Below are 18,871 nucleotides of genomic sequence, written 5' to 3'. Positions count from 1 at the left end.
TTGTAGTCTGTTATGGAATGGGTCCTGAACATTTCTAAAACTAAGAGCATTGTATTTGGTACAAATCATTCCCTAAGTTCTAGACCTCAGCTGAATCTGGTAATGAATGGTGTGGCTGTTGAACAAGTTGAGGAGACTAAATTACTTGGCGTTACCTTAGATTGTAAACTGTCATGGTCAAAACATATAGAGTGAGGGGAAAAAAGTATTTTATCCCCTGCTGATTTTGTACGTTTGCCCACTGACAAAGAAATGATCAGTCTATAATTTTAACGGTAGGTTTATTTGAACAGTGAGAGACAGTGAATAACAACAAAAAAATCCAGAAAAAACGCATGACAAAAATGTTATAAATTGATTTGCATTTTACTCCGTTCCATCTCATGTTGCTCAAATAAACAGCAAACCTGGTTTCAAACAACAGATAAAGCTACACCTCACGGTACAACGCCTCTCCCCTATTTGACCTAGATAGTTTGTGTGTATGTATTGATTTGTAGGCTACGTGTGCCTTTAAAACATTTTTTACAGTTGAAGTTGGAAGTTTACATACACCTTAGCCAAATACATTTAAACTCTGTTTTTCATAAATCCTGACATTTCATCCTAGTAACAATCCCCTGTCTTAGGTCAGTTAGGATCACCACTTTATTTTAAGAATGTGAAATGTCAGAATAATAGTAGAGAGAATGATTTCTTTCATCACATTCCCAGTGGGTCAGAAGTTTACATACACTCATTTAGTATTTGGTAGCATTGCCTTTTAAATTGTTTAACATCGGTCAAACGTTTCGGGTAGCCTTCCACAACCTTCCCACAATATGTTGGGTGAATTTTGGCCCATTCCTCCTGACAGAGCTGGTGTAACTGAGTCAGGTTTGTAGGCCTCCTTGCTCGCACACGCTTTTTCAGTTCTGCCCACAAATTTTCTATAGGTTTGAGGTCAGGGTTTTGCGATGGCCACTCCAATACCTTGACTTTGTTGTCCTTAAGCCATTTTGCCACAACTTTGGAAGTATGCTTGAGGTCATTGTCCATTTGGAAGACCCATTTGCGTCCAAGCTTTAACTTCCTGACTGATGTCTTGAGATGTTGCTTCAATATATCCACATAATCTTCCTTCCTCATGATGCCATCTAATTTGTGAAGTGCACCAGTCCCTCCTGCAGCAAAGCACCCCCACAGCATGATGCTGCCACCCCCGTTCATCATGGTTGGGATGGTGTTTTTCGGCTTGCAAACATCCCCCTTTTTCCTCCAAACATAACGATGGTCATTATGGCCAAACAGTTGTATTTTTGTTTCATCAGACCAGAGGACATTTCTCCAAAAAGTACGATCTTTGTCCCCAAGTGCAGTTGCAAACCGTAGTTGGGCTTTTTTATGGCGGTTTTGGAGCATTGGCTTCTTCCTTACTGAGCGGCCTTTCAGGTTATGTCGATATAGGACTTGTTTTACTGTGGATATAGATACTTTTGTACCTGTTTCCTCCAGCATCTTCACAAGGTCCTTTGCTGTTGTTCTGGGATTGATTTGGACTTTTCGCACCAAAGTACGTTCATCTCTAGGAGACAGAACGCGTCACCTTCCTGAGCGGTATGACGGCTGCATGGTCCCATGGTGTTTATACTTGCGTACAACTGTTTGTACAGATGAACGTGGTACCTTCAGGTGTTTGGAAATTGCTCCCAAGGATGAACCAGACTTGTGGAGGTCTACAATTTTTTTTCTGAGGTCTTGGCTGATTTCTTTGGATTTTCCCATGATGTCAAGCAAAGAGGCACTGAGTTTGAAGGTAGGCCTTGAAATACTTCCACAGGTACACCTCCAATTGACTCAAATGATGTCAATTAGCCTATCAGAAGCTTCTAAAGCCATGACATCATTTTCTGGAATTTTCCAAGCTATTTAAAGGTACAGTCAACTTAGTGTGTGTAAACGTCTGACCCACTGGAATTGTGATACTGTGAATTATAAGTGAAATAATCTGTCTGTAAACAATTGTTGGAAAAATGTCTTGTGTCATGCACAAAGAAGATGTCCTAACCGACTTGCCAAAACTATAGTTTGTTAACAAGAAATGTGTGGAGTGGTTGAAAAACGAGTTTTAATGACTCCAACCTAAGTGTATGTAAACTTCCGACTTCAACTGTATGTAGTTCTGTCCTTGAGATGTTCTTGTCCATTAATGTTCTGTATTATGTCATGTTTCATGTTTTGTGTGGACCCCAGGAAGAGTAGCTGCTGCTTTTGCAACAGCTAATGGGGATCCTAATAAAATACCAAATACCAAAACCCAATAGTGCATGCCGAAATGCGGGAAGATATGGGCACCTGCCAAAAGTCCCGGCCTAATGCTGACATGCTGAGTGCCTCACATTGTTACAATATGAGAAGATGTAATGATGAATGACCGCCACTTCTATAAGCATGAGTGTAATTGGATAATGCAACATTTCTCAATAAAGCATGGCGCACTGAGTGCCATATACAAACATTTACTGATGTGTTTAGATTAAATGCTACGTATGTTTGTACGTAGAACTCAGGCACGCATGCTGTAATGCAATTTGTATGATAGTAACAGGATGTTTGCTTTGCTTCAAACACAGTGATAGGGACAGATAACAGATAGCGTTGAGGTGAAAGATAACACCTTTATATTACTTGAGAAAGGAGAGAAGTGAAACAGATGAGGGTTGATGAGGGATGAAAAGAGAATGACGAGGAGCAGAGCGGGATCGAGCGAAGATAAATTAGCGTAAAGCATTAGAAAGGATTGAGTGTAAGAGCGAGCTATTATGATAGTACCTCGAGCCTGATTTAGAATGCTTAACAGTAAGGCTATAGTGATTAGGGTTACAAGTGAAGGAATAAAAGTGATAGGAGTTGTGAACGCGCCATTAGAAGGAAACCATGAAAAACCAGTAAGAAGACAGCCTTGCAAAAATGTCAATGCGGAGGCAAACCGCCTTGTCTGGGGGCTGCGATGCTGTAGAATAGGAAGTAGCAGGTATCTTAGTAATGACATTAAAACTGTTGTGTTGCAATGAAAAAGGGTCACTTGAATATGAGTGGGCAAAGATGGCACGGGACAAAGTAACAAGCCGTAATAATGTGATTCACTTAGTGTGTGACGTGCTGTTGCTAGGCCTATGAATTGAGGCCCACTACAGGCATTTTAGTCACTAAGCAGACGCTCTTATCCAGAGCGACTTACAGGAGCAATTAGGATTAAGTGCCTTGCTCAAGGGCACATCAACAGATTTATCACCTAGTTGGCTTGGAGAGTAAAACCAGCGACCTTTTGGTTTCTGGCCCAATGCTCTTAACCACTAGGCTACCTGCCTACCAATTAGCCCTAATGTAAACCAATAAACAATCAATCAATCAATTTTATTTTATATAGCCCTTCTTACATCAGCTAATATCTCGAAGTGCTGTACAGAAACCCAGCCTAAAACCCCAAACAGCTAGTAATGCAGGTGTAGAAGCACGGTGGCTAGGAAAAACTCCCTAGAAAGGCGAAAACCTAGGAAGAAACCTACAAGCCTGAAAATCCCCCAAAAGTACATGGATGGGAAGCATCCATAGTAAAACCTGTCCTCGAGGGTCAACTGGGGTCAACAAGATAATGAGATTTTGAGATCCGGCACTGTTGCAACAACCATAGTAAACGTGTTACGCCTCAATCACACTGACAGCGTCATTGCGCAAAATGGTACGCAGCGTCATCTGGGTATGTGTGCAAAAAACATTTATTCTGCTACCATTTCTGTCAAAACGTCTATGCATACAGTTTGATGCATGTGTTCGATAAATCCAATGTATAGAACGCACTGCAACTGCCTCTGCATAAATATCAACAATGTATTTATAATGCATTACATAACAGGTAACATAAGAAGTGTTAGCAAACTTGTTTGTGTCTCCCAAGTTGACAAAAGACACTCCTGAAATACTTCAAGATGGTGTTTCAAATGGTGTTTAGTAGAGCTATGCATTTCTAATACTTCATCTGAATTATGATGAGGGATAATGGTTGGCATCCATGTTTGAAAGTTTACTTCAAAGAAAATATCAATATGATGTACAAGATGATGTTATGTAAGTTGTTTACGTGAGTTGGTCAAAGGTCAGCTTGGCCTGAAGGCTTCCCCTCATTCTAGTCCCTGCCCCTCTTTCACATTATGTCACAAGCACACACACACAAAACAAACTCATTTTCAGATACTCAACCCTGTTTATTTTTCTACTTTTTCGAAACACAGACTGTACATTTTCTACAAGTTCACAATCAACATCAAAATTATAATTTCATTTCATATTACATGGTTTGAACACCAGATATATACAGCCTGATGCACGTCGAATCTGACCTCAACTACTGTAGTAGATCAAATAAAAAAATAGGGCTAACAATGTAACATTTTCATCAAACATTCACAGTTGACTTTTTAAACAAAATGCTAAGACTGTGTTTGTGACAAGTACTGAGGATACGAAGAGGCAGGACGCAGACGCAGGAATCAACAATGTAAAGGTTTACTTAACACTGAGCAAGAGCACAACAAAGAGCGAGTAGACGACAAGACACTAACAATCACACACAACACAACACTGAACAGTCCAGGGCTATATAGGGGTGGTGATGAGGTGCAGGTGCACTGTAGGTGATTAGGGTGCGTTGGGTTTCCATTCCGGTGTTGCCGAGGTGGTGCGCTCAGACCAGTGGCTCAGTAGACCGGCGAATCAGACCGGAGGAGACATGACAGTGTTTTTTGTGTGTTTCTTTTACACTGTATTTAAGCAAGCACTGGTGATAGCATTTAGCATTGCATGAGTCATAATACATCTGTCAAATCTGCAGTATCCATCAATAATTTTTCTTCAGTCTACTTGTTTTTTTTACAGTTTAAATAAAACACAGAAATAGCTCCACCCACCTGTGGCAACCAACCTACACAATACAAATACCTAAATCCCTTCAATTATAAAACAGATAGTTCCGTTCTGATAGTTCGATCTGATTGCCCGAGAAGCATTCCAAGCTGTGCTTCATTTTCCGATACGGTCACATCTATGATGCAATTTCACTGTATTCTAGTGTAAAGAAAAATCTCACTGCGCAGGGTAAACAATTTAGTAGGACATAAGAGTCAGTGTGGTTGTTGCTAACCAAACCCAAGGACTCTACACTCTTAGAAAAAAGGGTTCCAAAATGGTTCTTCGGATGTCCCCATAGGATAATCTCTTTTGGTGCCAGGTTGAGCCCTTTTGGGTTCCATGTAGAACCCTCTGTAGAAAGAGTTCTACATGGAACACCCAAAAAGGTTCTACATGGAACCAAAAGGGATTTTCCTGCAACCAAAAAGGGTTCTTTAAAGGGTTCTGCTATGGGGACAGCCGAGTAACCCTTTTTTTCTGAGTGTACCTCTAAAATATTAAATGTATCCACACAATTTACAATAGGTTCATTAAAATGTTACTCTTGCCATTGTAATATAAAATCATGCATTTTAAACAGTATGCAACTGTGCAAAGATACATCTCAACTGGCTTACAATATACAACAAAAATCACATTTCTTGGAGACGATTCATGGAATTTGTGGACTTAGAATCAACAAATGAAAAATAAATTCCTAGACATTCAGTCAATCTCCCTTATTATAGTTGAGGAACTTGATTAGTATTGGTGGGAGGGGCAGGGTGTTGATGTGCCTCAGTCTGGGGATTCCAACCTGCTGATGGATCTTCAGCCTGCACAGCTGCATCAGTGAATGTGGTGGCACTGAAAGAAAGTGCAAAGACGTTGCTTATTAAAGGGACTGTGCAATTGGAGAGCAACTGATTTATATGGTTAACACACGAGAACAGTCAAGGTAACAAGTATGCAACACTACAAAAAATAAGGGCATAACCTTAACCTTAGAAAGTAGATATTCATGTGCAACCTGACATTATGCAGAAGTTTCCCATTGACACCCATGCATTATTTACGTGAAACTTTGCGATACATGCTCATTTCTCAAGAGAATTGGCCCTAAATGAACACAGACCCTAATGATTATATCATGGTAAATGAAATACTCCAAGCTCTGTCATTAGTAGAGATCCCTGGCATAAGCTAACTTACTTGCTTTCACCTTGATCCCTGCCCAGTCATGGTAGCTATCCAGGTGCTCGATCAGCCGGGAGCAGAGTTTCACATGGCCAACATAATCCAGGAGCATGTCTATGATGGGTCCTGCCCAGAGGCTTATTGTCGGATCGGAAATCGCCTCACAGAACTGAAAATTAAGGTTTCAAATTGGATTCAAAGAACACCCAACAATAGGTGTGTTGACCTGAGATGGAATTGGAAACCAATAGACCAGCAAACTGTCTATATTGCATATTAACCCAACCTACCTGGACGCACGTGTTGATTGGAGCTTCGTCCTCGCTGAAGTCTCTGCCCCTGCCCCTGCCAATACTTGACGTTTTCAGGGGTGGGTGTGGATTGCTGCCATATGTGCAGTCGAAACAGGAAAGGGCATCACAGCCATTGTCCATCAGATACTTCAGGATTGGCAGATACTTCATACCGAGCATGACCACTGCCGGGAAGGAGCAGGGGTGTGTGAGGATGGACGCATTCATGTTAGCTCCGTGCTCCACCAGCACTGTGATCATTTCCATGCAACCCCGCCTCACAGCGATAAGAAGAGGGTTGAACATGTCAAGGTTGGGGTTAGCGCCGGCCTCCAGAAGCATTTCGGTGGCCTCTAGGTTGTTGTTGGCGACAGCGAAGTAGAGCGCTGTGCTGCGACGGTCCTCATACATTTTGGATCGGTCTTCTGCCAGCTGGAGATTGACGTCATAGCCTCTCTTGATAAGCACCTCTAGGATCCAGTCCCTGTTGTGCTCAGCAGCCAGGTGGAGGGGACTGATGCCACTGCGTTGAACTTTGGCCTTGCTTGTGGCAGGGATCAGCATGGACATAATGCTACAAAAGGGAAGCAAAGGGATCACTTCTCACACTGTATTGCATGTATTTTCAAAGAGAAACCAATGCTTTGAATTAACCAATCAATCAATTCACTGCACTCACTCAAAATGTCCTTTCCGGACAGCAACATGAAGAGGCAGGAGGCCAGACTTGGTTGTTCGGTTTGCATCTGCTTTCTGAGATAGAAGCAGTTCCACAACTTCCTTGTGACCATTCTTACTTGCCTCGTACAAGGGTGTTGCCCCATCACATGCCTGGCAGTTCAGATCAGCGCCTACAATACATAGGAGCATAGACCAAATGTATACAATGTTGAAATACGGGAAAAGTGGCAACAGCATAACACCATCATCAACAAATCATCTGGATGCTTAATGGTTCTTTTTTAATATATTCATGGCATTGTAAGGAATGGATACTTTCTTCAAGATATAGGCATCCGATACTATGAAACCCAATAGGGTTTGGACATAGAAGTAGTTTTCAGGTTCAGTTTGAGTTGTAGGATTTCATTGTCATGCCATTGGGACTATTTAATGCATCAACATTTTAATTGGTTCACAACAGACACTGTCATAAAGGTAATGCATTCCCAAAAGTGTATTCAACAAGGACTTTGGACATTATTGACATGATTTGAGGATGGATGAAGTGATATTGAAGCTGGTTGTCAAAATTCGAAAACCTCACCTTTGCTAATCAGGAAGGACAACACCTTCACTCCCCCATTCTGTGCTGCCGTAAAGAACGGGTCTATCCCATAGATATTGGCTGCATTCATCTTGGCCCCGGCATCCAACAACATCTGGCAAATTTCCACGTTATCATGCCCAGCTGCTTCATGGAGAGGTGTCACACCCTGAACGCAAGCCTTGTGCACTGAGGCTCCATACTTTAGGAGGTGGTCTACAATCTCCGCATTGGGCTTCCCACAAGCTGAAAACGGAATGTGAGAAACAACACAGGTACATTTGGTTGGATTTTGCTGTTTGTAAAACATAAGCTGATTTGTATAACAGACTTCGCCAGTATGACCAGTAATCTAGCTTGAGACCTGGAGACTTGTGTTCGCTCCCAGAGCTAACACAGAGATCACGCTGTTCACTATTGAACCTCTTGACAGAACAACTTTGAAATCAATTATTTACCTTTGAAGAGTGGTGTTTCTCCGTCCTTATTGGCAATGTCGGGATTGGCACCTCTGTCCAGAAGGCACTCCACACAGTTCACATGGTGAAAGATGGCAGCCAAAAGAAGTGGGGTCTGATTGTGTGTACCACATGTGTTCACCATGCCAGGATGGGCTGTGGGAACAAAAACAGAGCTTTGTGACCCATGCAAGTTAAAAACAATCAGCATGTACTGATAAAGGATCTTCCTGAGATTCAGGAGAACTGTGTATAAAATAGAAACCATTCTCAATTACACTTTTCTTTGTTTCACCCTCACCTCTTAATAAAATCTTGAGGCATTCTTCTTGACCGTAATATGCAGCTTCATGTAGAGAAATCCATCCATCCTCATTTGGTACAAAAAGACTCTCTGGATTGCATTTCACTATCTCTGTTAAAGCCTTTAAATCCCCATTCTCAATCACAGGCACCAGGGGTCTCATATCTCTGAGGCATAGACAAAGATTAAGGGGAAAATTGTCATAAAATTTGGCCAAGACAAAAAATGTAAGTGCCTTTGAACGGGGTATGGTAGTAGGTGCCAGGCGCACCGGTTTGTGTCAAGAACTGCAACTCTGCTGGGTTTTTCATACTCAACAGTTTCCTGTGTGTATCTTGAATGGTCCACCACCCAAAGGACATCCAGCCAACTTGGCACAATTGTGTGAAGCATTGGAGTCAACATGGGCCAGCATCCCTGTGGAACGCTTTCGACACCTTGTAGAGTCCATGCCCCGACGAATTGAGGCTGTTCTGAGGGCAAAAGGGGGAGATGCAACTCAATATTAGGAAGGTGTTCCTAATGTTTGGTATACTCAGTGTAAACTAAGTGTACAAAATATTAGGAACACCTTCCTAATATTGAGTTGCACCGTCTTTTATCAGAACAGCCTCAATTTGTCGGGGCATGGACTCTATACTCAAACCGGTGCGCCTGGCACCTACTACCATACCCCATTTAAAGGCACTTAAATATTTTGTCTTGCCCATTCACCCTCTGAATGGCACATACACAATCCATGTCTCAATTGTCTCAAGTCTTAAAAATCCTTCTTTAAACTATCTCCTCCCCTTCATCTACACCGATTGAAGTGAATTTCATTCTTTAGAGTCTAAGACATTGGGGGTGCTAAGCGGACATATGGAATTGTTTTAAGATGGTAATACTATGGATCATTTAGCTATTTGATTTTGAATTTGAGGACACCTTTTTTTTATTTTAAAATGCATTGAATAACACATTCATAAATGGCAAAAAGTACAGTCAAAGAATAAATCATAAGAAACAAGGTTTTGAAGTGTAAAAAAACAACTGTGTAAAGATAAAAATAAAAATAAGTATTTAGTCATCCACCAATTGTGCAAGTTCTCCCACTGAAAAAGATGAGAGAGGCCTGTAATTTTCATCATAGGTACACGTCAACTATGACAGACAAATTGAGAGAAAAAATCCAGAAAATCACATTGTAGGATTTTTTATGAATTTATTTGCAAATTATGGTGGAAAATAAGTATTTGGTCACCTAAAAACAAGCAAGATTTCTGGCTCTCACAGACCTGTAACTGCTTCTTCAAGAGGGTCCTCTGTCCTCCACTCGTTACCTGTATTAATGGCACCTGTTTGAACTTGTTATCAGTATAAAAGACACCTGTCCACAACCTCAAACAGTCACACTCCAAACTCCACTATGGCCAAGACCAAAGAGCTGTCAAAGGACACCAGAAAATTGTAGACCTGCACCAGGCTGGGAAGACTGAATCTGCAATAGGTAAGCAGCTTGGTTTGAAGAAATCAACTGTGGGAGCAATTATTAGGAAATGGAAGACATACAAGACACCTGATAATCTCCCTCGAACTGGGGCTCCACGCAAGATTTCACCCCGTGGGGTCAAAATGATCACAAGAACGGTGAGCAAAAATCCCATAACCACACCGGGGAACCTAATGAATGACCTGCAGAGAGCTGGGACCAAAGTAACAAAGCCTACAATCAGTAACACACTACGCCACCAGAGACTAAAATCCTGCAGTGCCAGACGTGTCCCCCTGCTTAAGCCAGTACATGTCCAGGCCCATCTGAAGTTTGCTAGAGTGCATTTGGATGATCCAGAAGAGGATTGGGAGAATGTCATATGGTCAGATGAAACCAAAATAGACCTTTTTGGTAAAAACTCAACTCGTCGTGTTTGGAGGACAAAGAATGCTGAGTTGCATCCAAAGAACACCATACCTACTGTGAAGCATGGGGGTGGAAACATCATGCTTTGGGGCTGTTTTTCTGCAAAGGGACCAGGACGACTGATCCGTGTAAAGGAAAGAATGAATGGGGCCATGTATCATGAGATTTTGAGTGAAAACCTCCTTCCATCAGCAAGGGCATTGAAGATGAAACGTGGCTGGGTCTTTCAGCATGACAATGATCCCAAACACACCGCCCGGGCAACGAAGGAGTGGCTTCGTAAGAAGCATTTCAAGGTCCTGGAGTGGCCTAGCCAGTCTCCAGATCTCAACCCCATAAAAAGTCTTTGGAGGGAGTTGAAAGTCTGTGTTTCCCAGCGACAGCCCCAAAACATCACTGCTCTAGAGGAGATCTGCATGGAGGAATGGGCAAAAATACCAGCAACAGTGTGTGAAAACCTTGTGAAGACTTACAGAAAACGTTTGACCTGTGTCGTTGCCAACAAAGGGTATATAACAAAGTATTGAGAAACTTTTGTTATTGACCAAATACTTATTTTCCACCATAATTTGCAAATAAATTCATTAAAAAAATGTGATTTTCTGGATTTATTTTTCTCATTTTGTCTGTCATAGTTGACGTGTACCTATGATGAAAATTACAGGCCTCTATCATCTTTTTAAGTGGGAGAACTGGCACAATTGGTGGCTGACTAAATACTTTTTTCCCCCACTGTATATATATATATATAAACATATTTTACCCCTTTTTTGGGAGGCACAAAACTACCTTGATACTTCCATTAGTTTTTTTAATACAGTACCGGTTACCTTCAGACGAGTCCCGTGACACTTGTGGGGGTTGTAGAGCAAAACGGAGAACACCATTGTGTTCGGGAGAGTCTCCCCTTTCCATAGTTTGTTGGTCAAACCGTTCAGACGCTACAGATGTTTTCATGAGAAGACCGATTTTCGGGATGTCTCATGGTGTGACAAACCCCGCTCTAGCTCTGCCACCTTTCACCGCAGATGCGGAAGTGCGACACTGGCGGATGTGGACAGATATCTCTAGATTAAACTGCTGGATTTTGATGGGGGTGTATTTGTTATGTAACTTACATTGACGCACCAGTGCATCAATCAACTCTAGGGGGTTAAAAGGTGACATCAGTAAGGGATCATAGCTTTCACCTGGATTCCCCTGGTCAGTCTATGTCATGGAAAGAGCAGATGTTTCTAATGTTTTGTACACTCAGTGTATATCATGTCATGTAAACATTAGCCGCATCAGGAGACACCCTTGTGGAACCCCTGTGTTACTGCTGTCCATGTTAGAGAGAGATGTCACTGACCATCTGATTTCTACTGTATGTTTTGCATTTTATTTGTTGATAATAAGCCTGCGCACCAACTTAATGCTCATTAAATAATGATTTGTTTTTATACTCATCCTATCTGGCATACATATTGTCAAAATAAGATAAAGGGTTGACAGACTCACATAACTTGGTCTGCTAAAGGTGGGTTTGCAGGTGAGGGGTTTGGAGGTGGGTTGACTGGGTTCGGGTTGGTTCGGGGAAAGTCATACAAGTGCCTTGTTGCAGAGGGGTGCCTGACACCAGTTGTAAATTGGTTGGTGGTAAACTGGTTTGGCTGGTAATTGGGTTGCCAATACACAGGTGGGGATGATTGAATGTCGTTAATAGAGTTGTGGTCCTCAGTGAGGCTGCGTTCAATTGTCAGCTGCATCAGCTCCTCATCTGACAGGGCGCTGTAAAGACTGTAGTCATCAAAACCTCTAGGGGTGCCCATCCTTCCAGGCATGGACATGCTGGCCACAGCCATGGTTGATCTATTTACAAGGATACAAAAGTCATGACAATGAAATTCACTCAAATTGAACAACACTTTTAAAACACAATTCAGTATGTAACCAAAACCACCAACATAACGTGCATGTCAAAGTAAAACTGCTAAAACAAATTACAAATATTCGTATATGAAAGTCAAGACTGTGAGACATGTGTACTACGTGTGCTATTGCCAAAGAGGTCATTCAAAACATGTTTGAGTTTAAAGATTGCGGATAAAACATTTTGCCAAGTCAGCGTTGTGGACAGTGTGGAGACCTAAATGTTTCAAGAAGACCACCATAGTCCCTGTGCCCAAGAAAGCGAAGGTAACCTGCCTAAATGACTACTGCCCCGTAGCACTCACGTCGGTAGCCATGAAGTGCTTTGAAAGGCTGGTCATGGCTCACATCAACACCATCATCCCAGAAACCCTACACCCACTCCAATTCGCACACCGCCCCAACAGATCCAAAGATGACGCAATCTCAATCGCACTCCACACTGCCCTTTCCCACCTGGACAAAAGGAACACCTACGTGAGAATGCTGTCCTTTGACTACAACTCAGCGTTCAACACCATAGTGCCCACAAAGCTCATCACTAAGCTAAGGACCCTGGGGCTAAACACCTCCCTCTGCAACTGGATCCTGGACTTCCTGTCGGGCCACCCCCAGGTGGTAAGGGTAGGCAACAACCTATCTGCCATGCTGATCTTCAACACGGGGGCCCCTCAGGGGTGCGTGCTCAGTCCCTCCTGTACTCCCTGTTCACCCACGACTGCATGGCCAAGCACGACTCCAACACCATCATTAAGATTGCTGACGACACAACAGTGGTAAGCCTGATCACCGACAACGATGAGACAGCCTTGTAGGGAGGAGGTCAGAGACCTGGCAGTGTGGTGCCAGGACGACAACCTCTCCCTCAACGTGAGCAAGACAAAGGAGCTGATCGTGGACTACAGGAAAAGGAGGGCCAAACACACCCCCATTCACATCGACGGGGTTGTAGTGGAGCGGGTCTAGAGTTTCAAGTTCCTTGGTGTCCACATCACCAACAAACTATCATGGTCCAACACACCAAGACATTCATGAAGAGGGCATGACAACAACTTTTCCCCCTCAGGAGACTGAAAAGATTTGGCATGGGTCCCCAGATCCTCAAAAAGTTCTACAGCTGCTCCATTGAGAGCATCCTGACCAGTTGCATCACTGCCTGGTATGGCAACTGCTCGGCATCTGACCGTAAGGCGCTACAGAGGGTAGTGCATACGGCCCAGTACATCACTGGGGCCAAACTTCCTGCCATCCAGGACCTATATACTAGGCGGTGTCAGAGGAAGGCCCAAAAAATGGTCAAAGACAGTTTTTCTCTGCTACCGCACAGCAAGCGGTACTGGAGCGCCAAGTCTAGGTCCAAAAGGCTCCTTAACAGCTTCTACTCCCAAGCCATAAGACTGCTGAACAATTCATCAAATGGCCACCCGGACTATTTACATTGAAACACTACTGCTACTCGCTGTTTATTATCTATGCATAGTCACTTTACCCCTACCTACATGTACAAATTACCTCGACTAACCTGTACCCCCGCACATTGACTTGGTACCAGTACCTCCTGTATATAGCTTCATTATTGTTATTTTATTGTGTTACTTTTTGTTTTATTTTTTACTTTAGTTTATTTAGTACATTTAGTAAACTCTATTTCTTGAACTGCATTGTTGGTTAAGGGCTTGCAAGTAAGCATTTCACGGTAAGGTCTACACCTGTTGTATTCGGCGCATTTGACAAATAAGATTTGACATTTTTATTTTAACCTAGCACTAACACAATTGTACAGAAGAGTATTAGGGCCAAGTGATATTATTCTCAAAATATTGCCACTTTATTCACATATTGGAATTTTAACTTCATTTTCAAACATGTATTTCAACTTTATTCTCAATTTCAACTATTTCAAGCATTTCAAGTTTGGAAAGAACTATCCGTGCAACAAAAAAAATCCCATCACCGTTTATTTATCTCTTCACTTTGCCCTAATATTCTTCTGTACACTTGATTTAAATTCCCACCAAGCTCTTGATAAGTGTTAGTGCAGGGATATAACAAAAATCAGCACATCATACAATAGCAATCCTATATCAAACCGACGGGAGGGAACGTTAGCCAAAAGCTTAATTGAGAACAAAGACTTGATTTAAAGCTGTACATCATTTGTTTACAAAGTCTCCTATGACAACAAAAACATAAATAATGGAGTAGAATGTCCTTAGTTTTTGGTTATAATAGCGTAAGAAAGCTGTACCAATCTTATTACATCATATTCCTCCAAATTAGTTAATTATTTAATCAATGGAAATGACAGAAAATCTTAGACTTTATACCACATGCTTAGGTTGATTCATGACATTTCTTGATGTAATTTCCCTACAGTAACTATGCTAGTATACAATTATAAACAGTAATTCAACCATTAATTTCCACTAAGTCATTGTTTTGTGTACCATTGATTTGTGGATCTGCAGTTACAAGATACAGCTTAGTAATAATATGGTAGCTGGTGACCAAAGTAAACAAAATAATGTGGCTACTTAGTGTAAAGTTAATGCAATACAAACCAATACTGGCATGCTATACCTACCTTGTAGCGTCTGCAATGTGCAGTCAAAACACTTTAACAGTAGACTAGCAGTTGTCAGATTGCAGTCCTCGTGAGGGGATGAGGATTTGAAATTGTCTTGCACTCTGTGTTGTCCTCCAGGCGAATGAAGAAATAGCAGCAGCTCAATGTTTATGACATATTCCAAAGGGGGTCTTGATTTCATGCTTTGAAAAGCTGACCCTTGATGGCAAACTTTGCTTGCATGTGTCACTCAGAATAGGGATGGCCTACTTCAGATATGGCACGGTTGATGCTGACACTTAAAGTGCCTAGAGAACGGGGGGAACCAAACATAAACTTCTGCAACATAAACACTATTGTGTTTCCATGTCTTGTTCATCACTCAACTAATTCAGAACGAAATGTGAGAAAGATGGAAATGTAGTTTCACTGTGACTAGACACTTACCTCACTTGTACAATACCACTGTTTGTTATAATATTTTGTCCTGCTTGAAAATCAGAGACATGGTTTGAATATTGCTGTCCGTCAATGATTCCCAACCAAATAATTTGGTTTAATTTCGTGGGCTTGAGCAATTTTGACAAAAAGAATGGATCAATGTTGCCCTTAGATTTTTGCAAGCTTGGTAGAATCCTATTCAAAATTATTCACAGCTGTAACAGATGACAAAGGTGCTTCCACCAAGTATTAACTCTGGGGTGTGAAGACATAGGCTATGCCATCAATACATCTTAATGTATAATTTTTTAATTAATAATAATAAAATAAAATAAAATCTTTCACTTTGAACTTACGTTTTAAGGCAGCAAAATGGAAGACTTTCACTAGCGACTGTATGTACTGTATGATTTTGTATGACAGTCTTGAGTAAATGTGCCTCTCATACCCTCTGATCCAAGGCCAATATTAAAAATATGCTATGCTATACAGAACTGACTGTTATTAATCAGGAATATTGATCATACATGTAAAAGCCAATGTTTTGAACAGCTGTGTGCATTATCAAGTAGGTTGGCATACCAAATATCAACATGAGTATGTCTCATGACCGAAAAGTCCTGATTTTTGAAGCTGTGTAATACATAGACTATTAAATTGTCTACATTATTTTCCCCACCTGTTTCTAAATAGAGGTATAAGTAATGCTGAAAGAATGCTGAGTTACTATGTTGCACACCATCTTTACTTAACTATAGCTGAACATGTCCTGACCAGAAGTAAAGGTGACGATGTGTAATACTATTCCACTGTTACATGTTTCCCTGTGACTGTTACAGGAGTGGGTCGCAGTCCCAGAGCGACCCACTAGGTGTCATCCTCCAACAACCATAGGCACCTCCTCACTCACAGTCGGGACTAATTATCTGCCTATTGGTGTCACCTGTGTCTATCTGATTCACTTGTGTATTTATGGGGGGGTGGGGGGGCACACGGGGTGGTTGGCGGAGCCAGGGTTCAGAGCAGAGCCAACTCCCCGTACTCACGCTAGGAAGCGTGTGACCGTGCAGGCTCCGTGTTATGCGGAGCTACGCACTGTGTCGCCAGTGCGCCGGCAGAGTCCAGTGCGTCCTGTGCTAGCACCACGCACGTGCCGTGCGAAATTGGGCATCCAGCCAGGACGGGTTGTGCCGGCTCAACGCTCCTGGTCTCCAGTACGCCTCCTCGGTCCAGCATATCCTGCGCCGGTTCTACGTACTGTGTCGCCAGTGTGCGTGCACAGCCCAGTGCGTCCTGTGCTAACGCCACACACGTACTGTGCGGAAGTGGGCATCCAGCCAGGACGGGTTGTGCCAGCTCTACGCTCCAGACCTCCAGTGCGCCTCCACAGTCCGGTACGCCCCGTACCTGCTCCCCGCACCAAACCAGTGGTGCCTGTCGCCAGCCCGGTAAGCCACGTACCTGCTCTCCGCACCAAACCATTGGTGCGCGTATCCAGTCCGGTACCTCCCGTGCCAGCTCCTCGCACCAAACCAGTGGTGCCTGTCGCCAGCACGGTACGACCCGTGCCTGCTCCTCGCACCACACCAGTGGTGCTTGTTCCCAGTCCAGCTCCAGTCAGCCACTCCGGAGCCAGAGTAGTCCGCTCCACCGGTGCCTAGTCCAGCTCCGGTCAGCGGTTCCACTCCGGAGCCAGAGCAGTCCGCTCCACCGGTGCCCTGTCCAGCTCCGGTCAGCGGCGCCACTCTGGAGCCAGAGCAGTCCGCTCCACCGGTGCCCAGTCCAGCTCCGGTCAGCGGCTCCACTCCGGAGCCAGGGCAGTCTGCTCCACCGGGGTCCAGCTCAGCTCCGGTCAGCGGCTCCACTCCCGAGCCAGAGCAGTCTGCTCCACCGGGGTCCAGTTCAGCTCCGTTCAGCGGCTCCACTCCGGAGCCAGGGTAGTCCGCTCCACCGGGGTCCAGTTCAGCTCCGGTCAGCGGCTCCACTCCGGAGCCAGAGCAGTCCGCTCCACCGGTGCCCAGTCCAGCTCCGGTCAGCGGCTCCACTCCGGAGCCAGAGCAGTCCGCTCCACCGGGGTCCAGTTCAGCTCTGGTCAGCCGCTCCACTCCAGGCCCTGACGTCAGCCCCTCTCCAGGGTCGGGGTCTCCCACACCAGGGTCCAGACAGGGCTTGGTACATCGCGGGAGGATTGCCGATCCAGGCCCAGACGTCAGCCCCTCTCCAGGTTCGAGGCCTCCCACACCAGGGTCCAGACAGGGCTTGGTGCATCGTGGGAGGAAAGAGAGGGGAAGCATCGCGCCGAGGTCCAGGCCAGACCAGGGGTGCAACGGGGAGGCAGAGAGGGAGAGGTCGTCACGCCCGGAGCCGGAGCCGCCCCCGAGGCGGAATGCCCACCCGGACCCTATCCTAATGAGTCAGGTTGGTGCGGCCGGAGTACGCACCTTTGGGGGGGGGGGGGGGGGGGGTACTGTCACGCCCTGACCTGGATAGACTGTTATTCTCTAGGTAGTTTGGTCAGGGTGTGAAACTCTATGTTTTGTATATCTATGTTTGGCCGGGTGTGGTCCCAATCAGAGGCAGCTGTCGCTCGTTGTCTCTGATTGGGGATCATACTTAGGCAGCCAGTTTTCCTGCCTGGGTTGTGGGATCTTGTTTGTGTTCCTATTTGGCTTGTTCCGTGTATAGCCCATAGGACTTCACGTTTTCGTTGCTTTTGTTGTTTTTTCAAGTGTTTATTCTATTTAATAAACATGTACGCATACCACGCTGCACCTTGGTCTGACCCGTCTCTCACCGATCGTGACAGTATTGAAGAAACTATTAAAATAAGTATTAAAATAACACAAGGGGATAGTGTACTATCAACAACTGCTCTGAAATACAGTATATTAGAATACATATTATATTACTTCTGGTCAAAATCCCAAGCACTGCAAAATTGAGGTTCTCAGGGTGATGAGAGGTGTTGGGTTTGCGCCATACATAGCATTTTCCTTGATGGCCAAAAAGCTCAATTTTAGTCTCATCTGACCATAATACCTTCTTCCATATGTTTGGGGAGTCTCCCACATGCCCTTTGGTGAACACCAAACGTGTTTGCTTATTGTTTTCTTTAAGCAATGGCTTTTTTCTGGCCACTCTTCCGTAAACCCAGCTCTGTGGAGTGTATGGCTTAAAGTGGTCCTATGGACAGATACTCCAATCTCCACTGTGGAGCTTTGCAGCTCCTTCAGGGTTATCTTTGGTGTCTTTGTTGCCTCTCTGATTAATGCCTTCCTTGCCTGGTCCATGAGTTTGGTGGGCGGCCCTCTCTTGGCAGGTTTGTTGTGGTGCCATATTCTTTCCATTTTTTAATAATGGATGTAATGGTGCTCCATGGGATGTTCAAAGTTTCTGATATTTTTTTATAACCCAACCCTGATCTGTACTTTTCCACAACTTTGTCTCTGACCTGTTTGGAGAGCTCCTTGGTCTTCATGGTGGTGCCCCTTGCTTAGTGGTATTGCAGACTCTGGGGCCTTTCAGAACAGGTGTATATATACCTGAGATCATGTGACACAAATAAATGTGTATTCTGGTTTATGGACAAATCTATAACCAGGAGCTCA

At 43.8% G+C, this 18,871-nt stretch overlaps 1 protein-coding gene across 1 annotated transcript; it reads right to left on the bottom strand.

Annotated features, from left to right (window-relative positions):
• Positions 1 to 5,445: 5,445 nt before the first annotated feature.
• On the bottom strand, positions 5,446 to 15,024 carry LOC311108197 (ankyrin repeat and SOCS box protein 2-like; the record flags this gene model as incomplete). Its single annotated transcript, XM_084150818.1, has 9 exons — positions 5,446 to 5,793; positions 6,139 to 6,292; positions 6,414 to 6,990; positions 7,096 to 7,267; positions 7,684 to 7,929; positions 8,142 to 8,297; positions 8,443 to 8,612; positions 11,846 to 12,196; positions 14,837 to 15,024. 9 exons carry the CDS (start codon positions 15,022 to 15,024, stop codon positions 5,657 to 5,659), a joined length of 2,151 nt encoding a protein of 716 aa, XP_084006944.1. The 3' UTR covers positions 5,446 to 5,656.
• Positions 15,025 to 18,871: the final 3,847 nt, after the last annotated feature.

The sequence above is a fragment of the Coregonus lavaretus genome (genome assembly GCF_964263955.1).
Source record: "Coregonus lavaretus genome assembly, chromosome: 33".
In the NCBI taxonomy this organism is placed as follows: domain Eukaryota; kingdom Metazoa; phylum Chordata; class Actinopteri; order Salmoniformes; family Salmonidae; genus Coregonus; species Coregonus lavaretus.
Note: the sequence above shows the minus strand (reverse complement) of the source record. Positions and strands in the feature narration are given on the sequence as shown.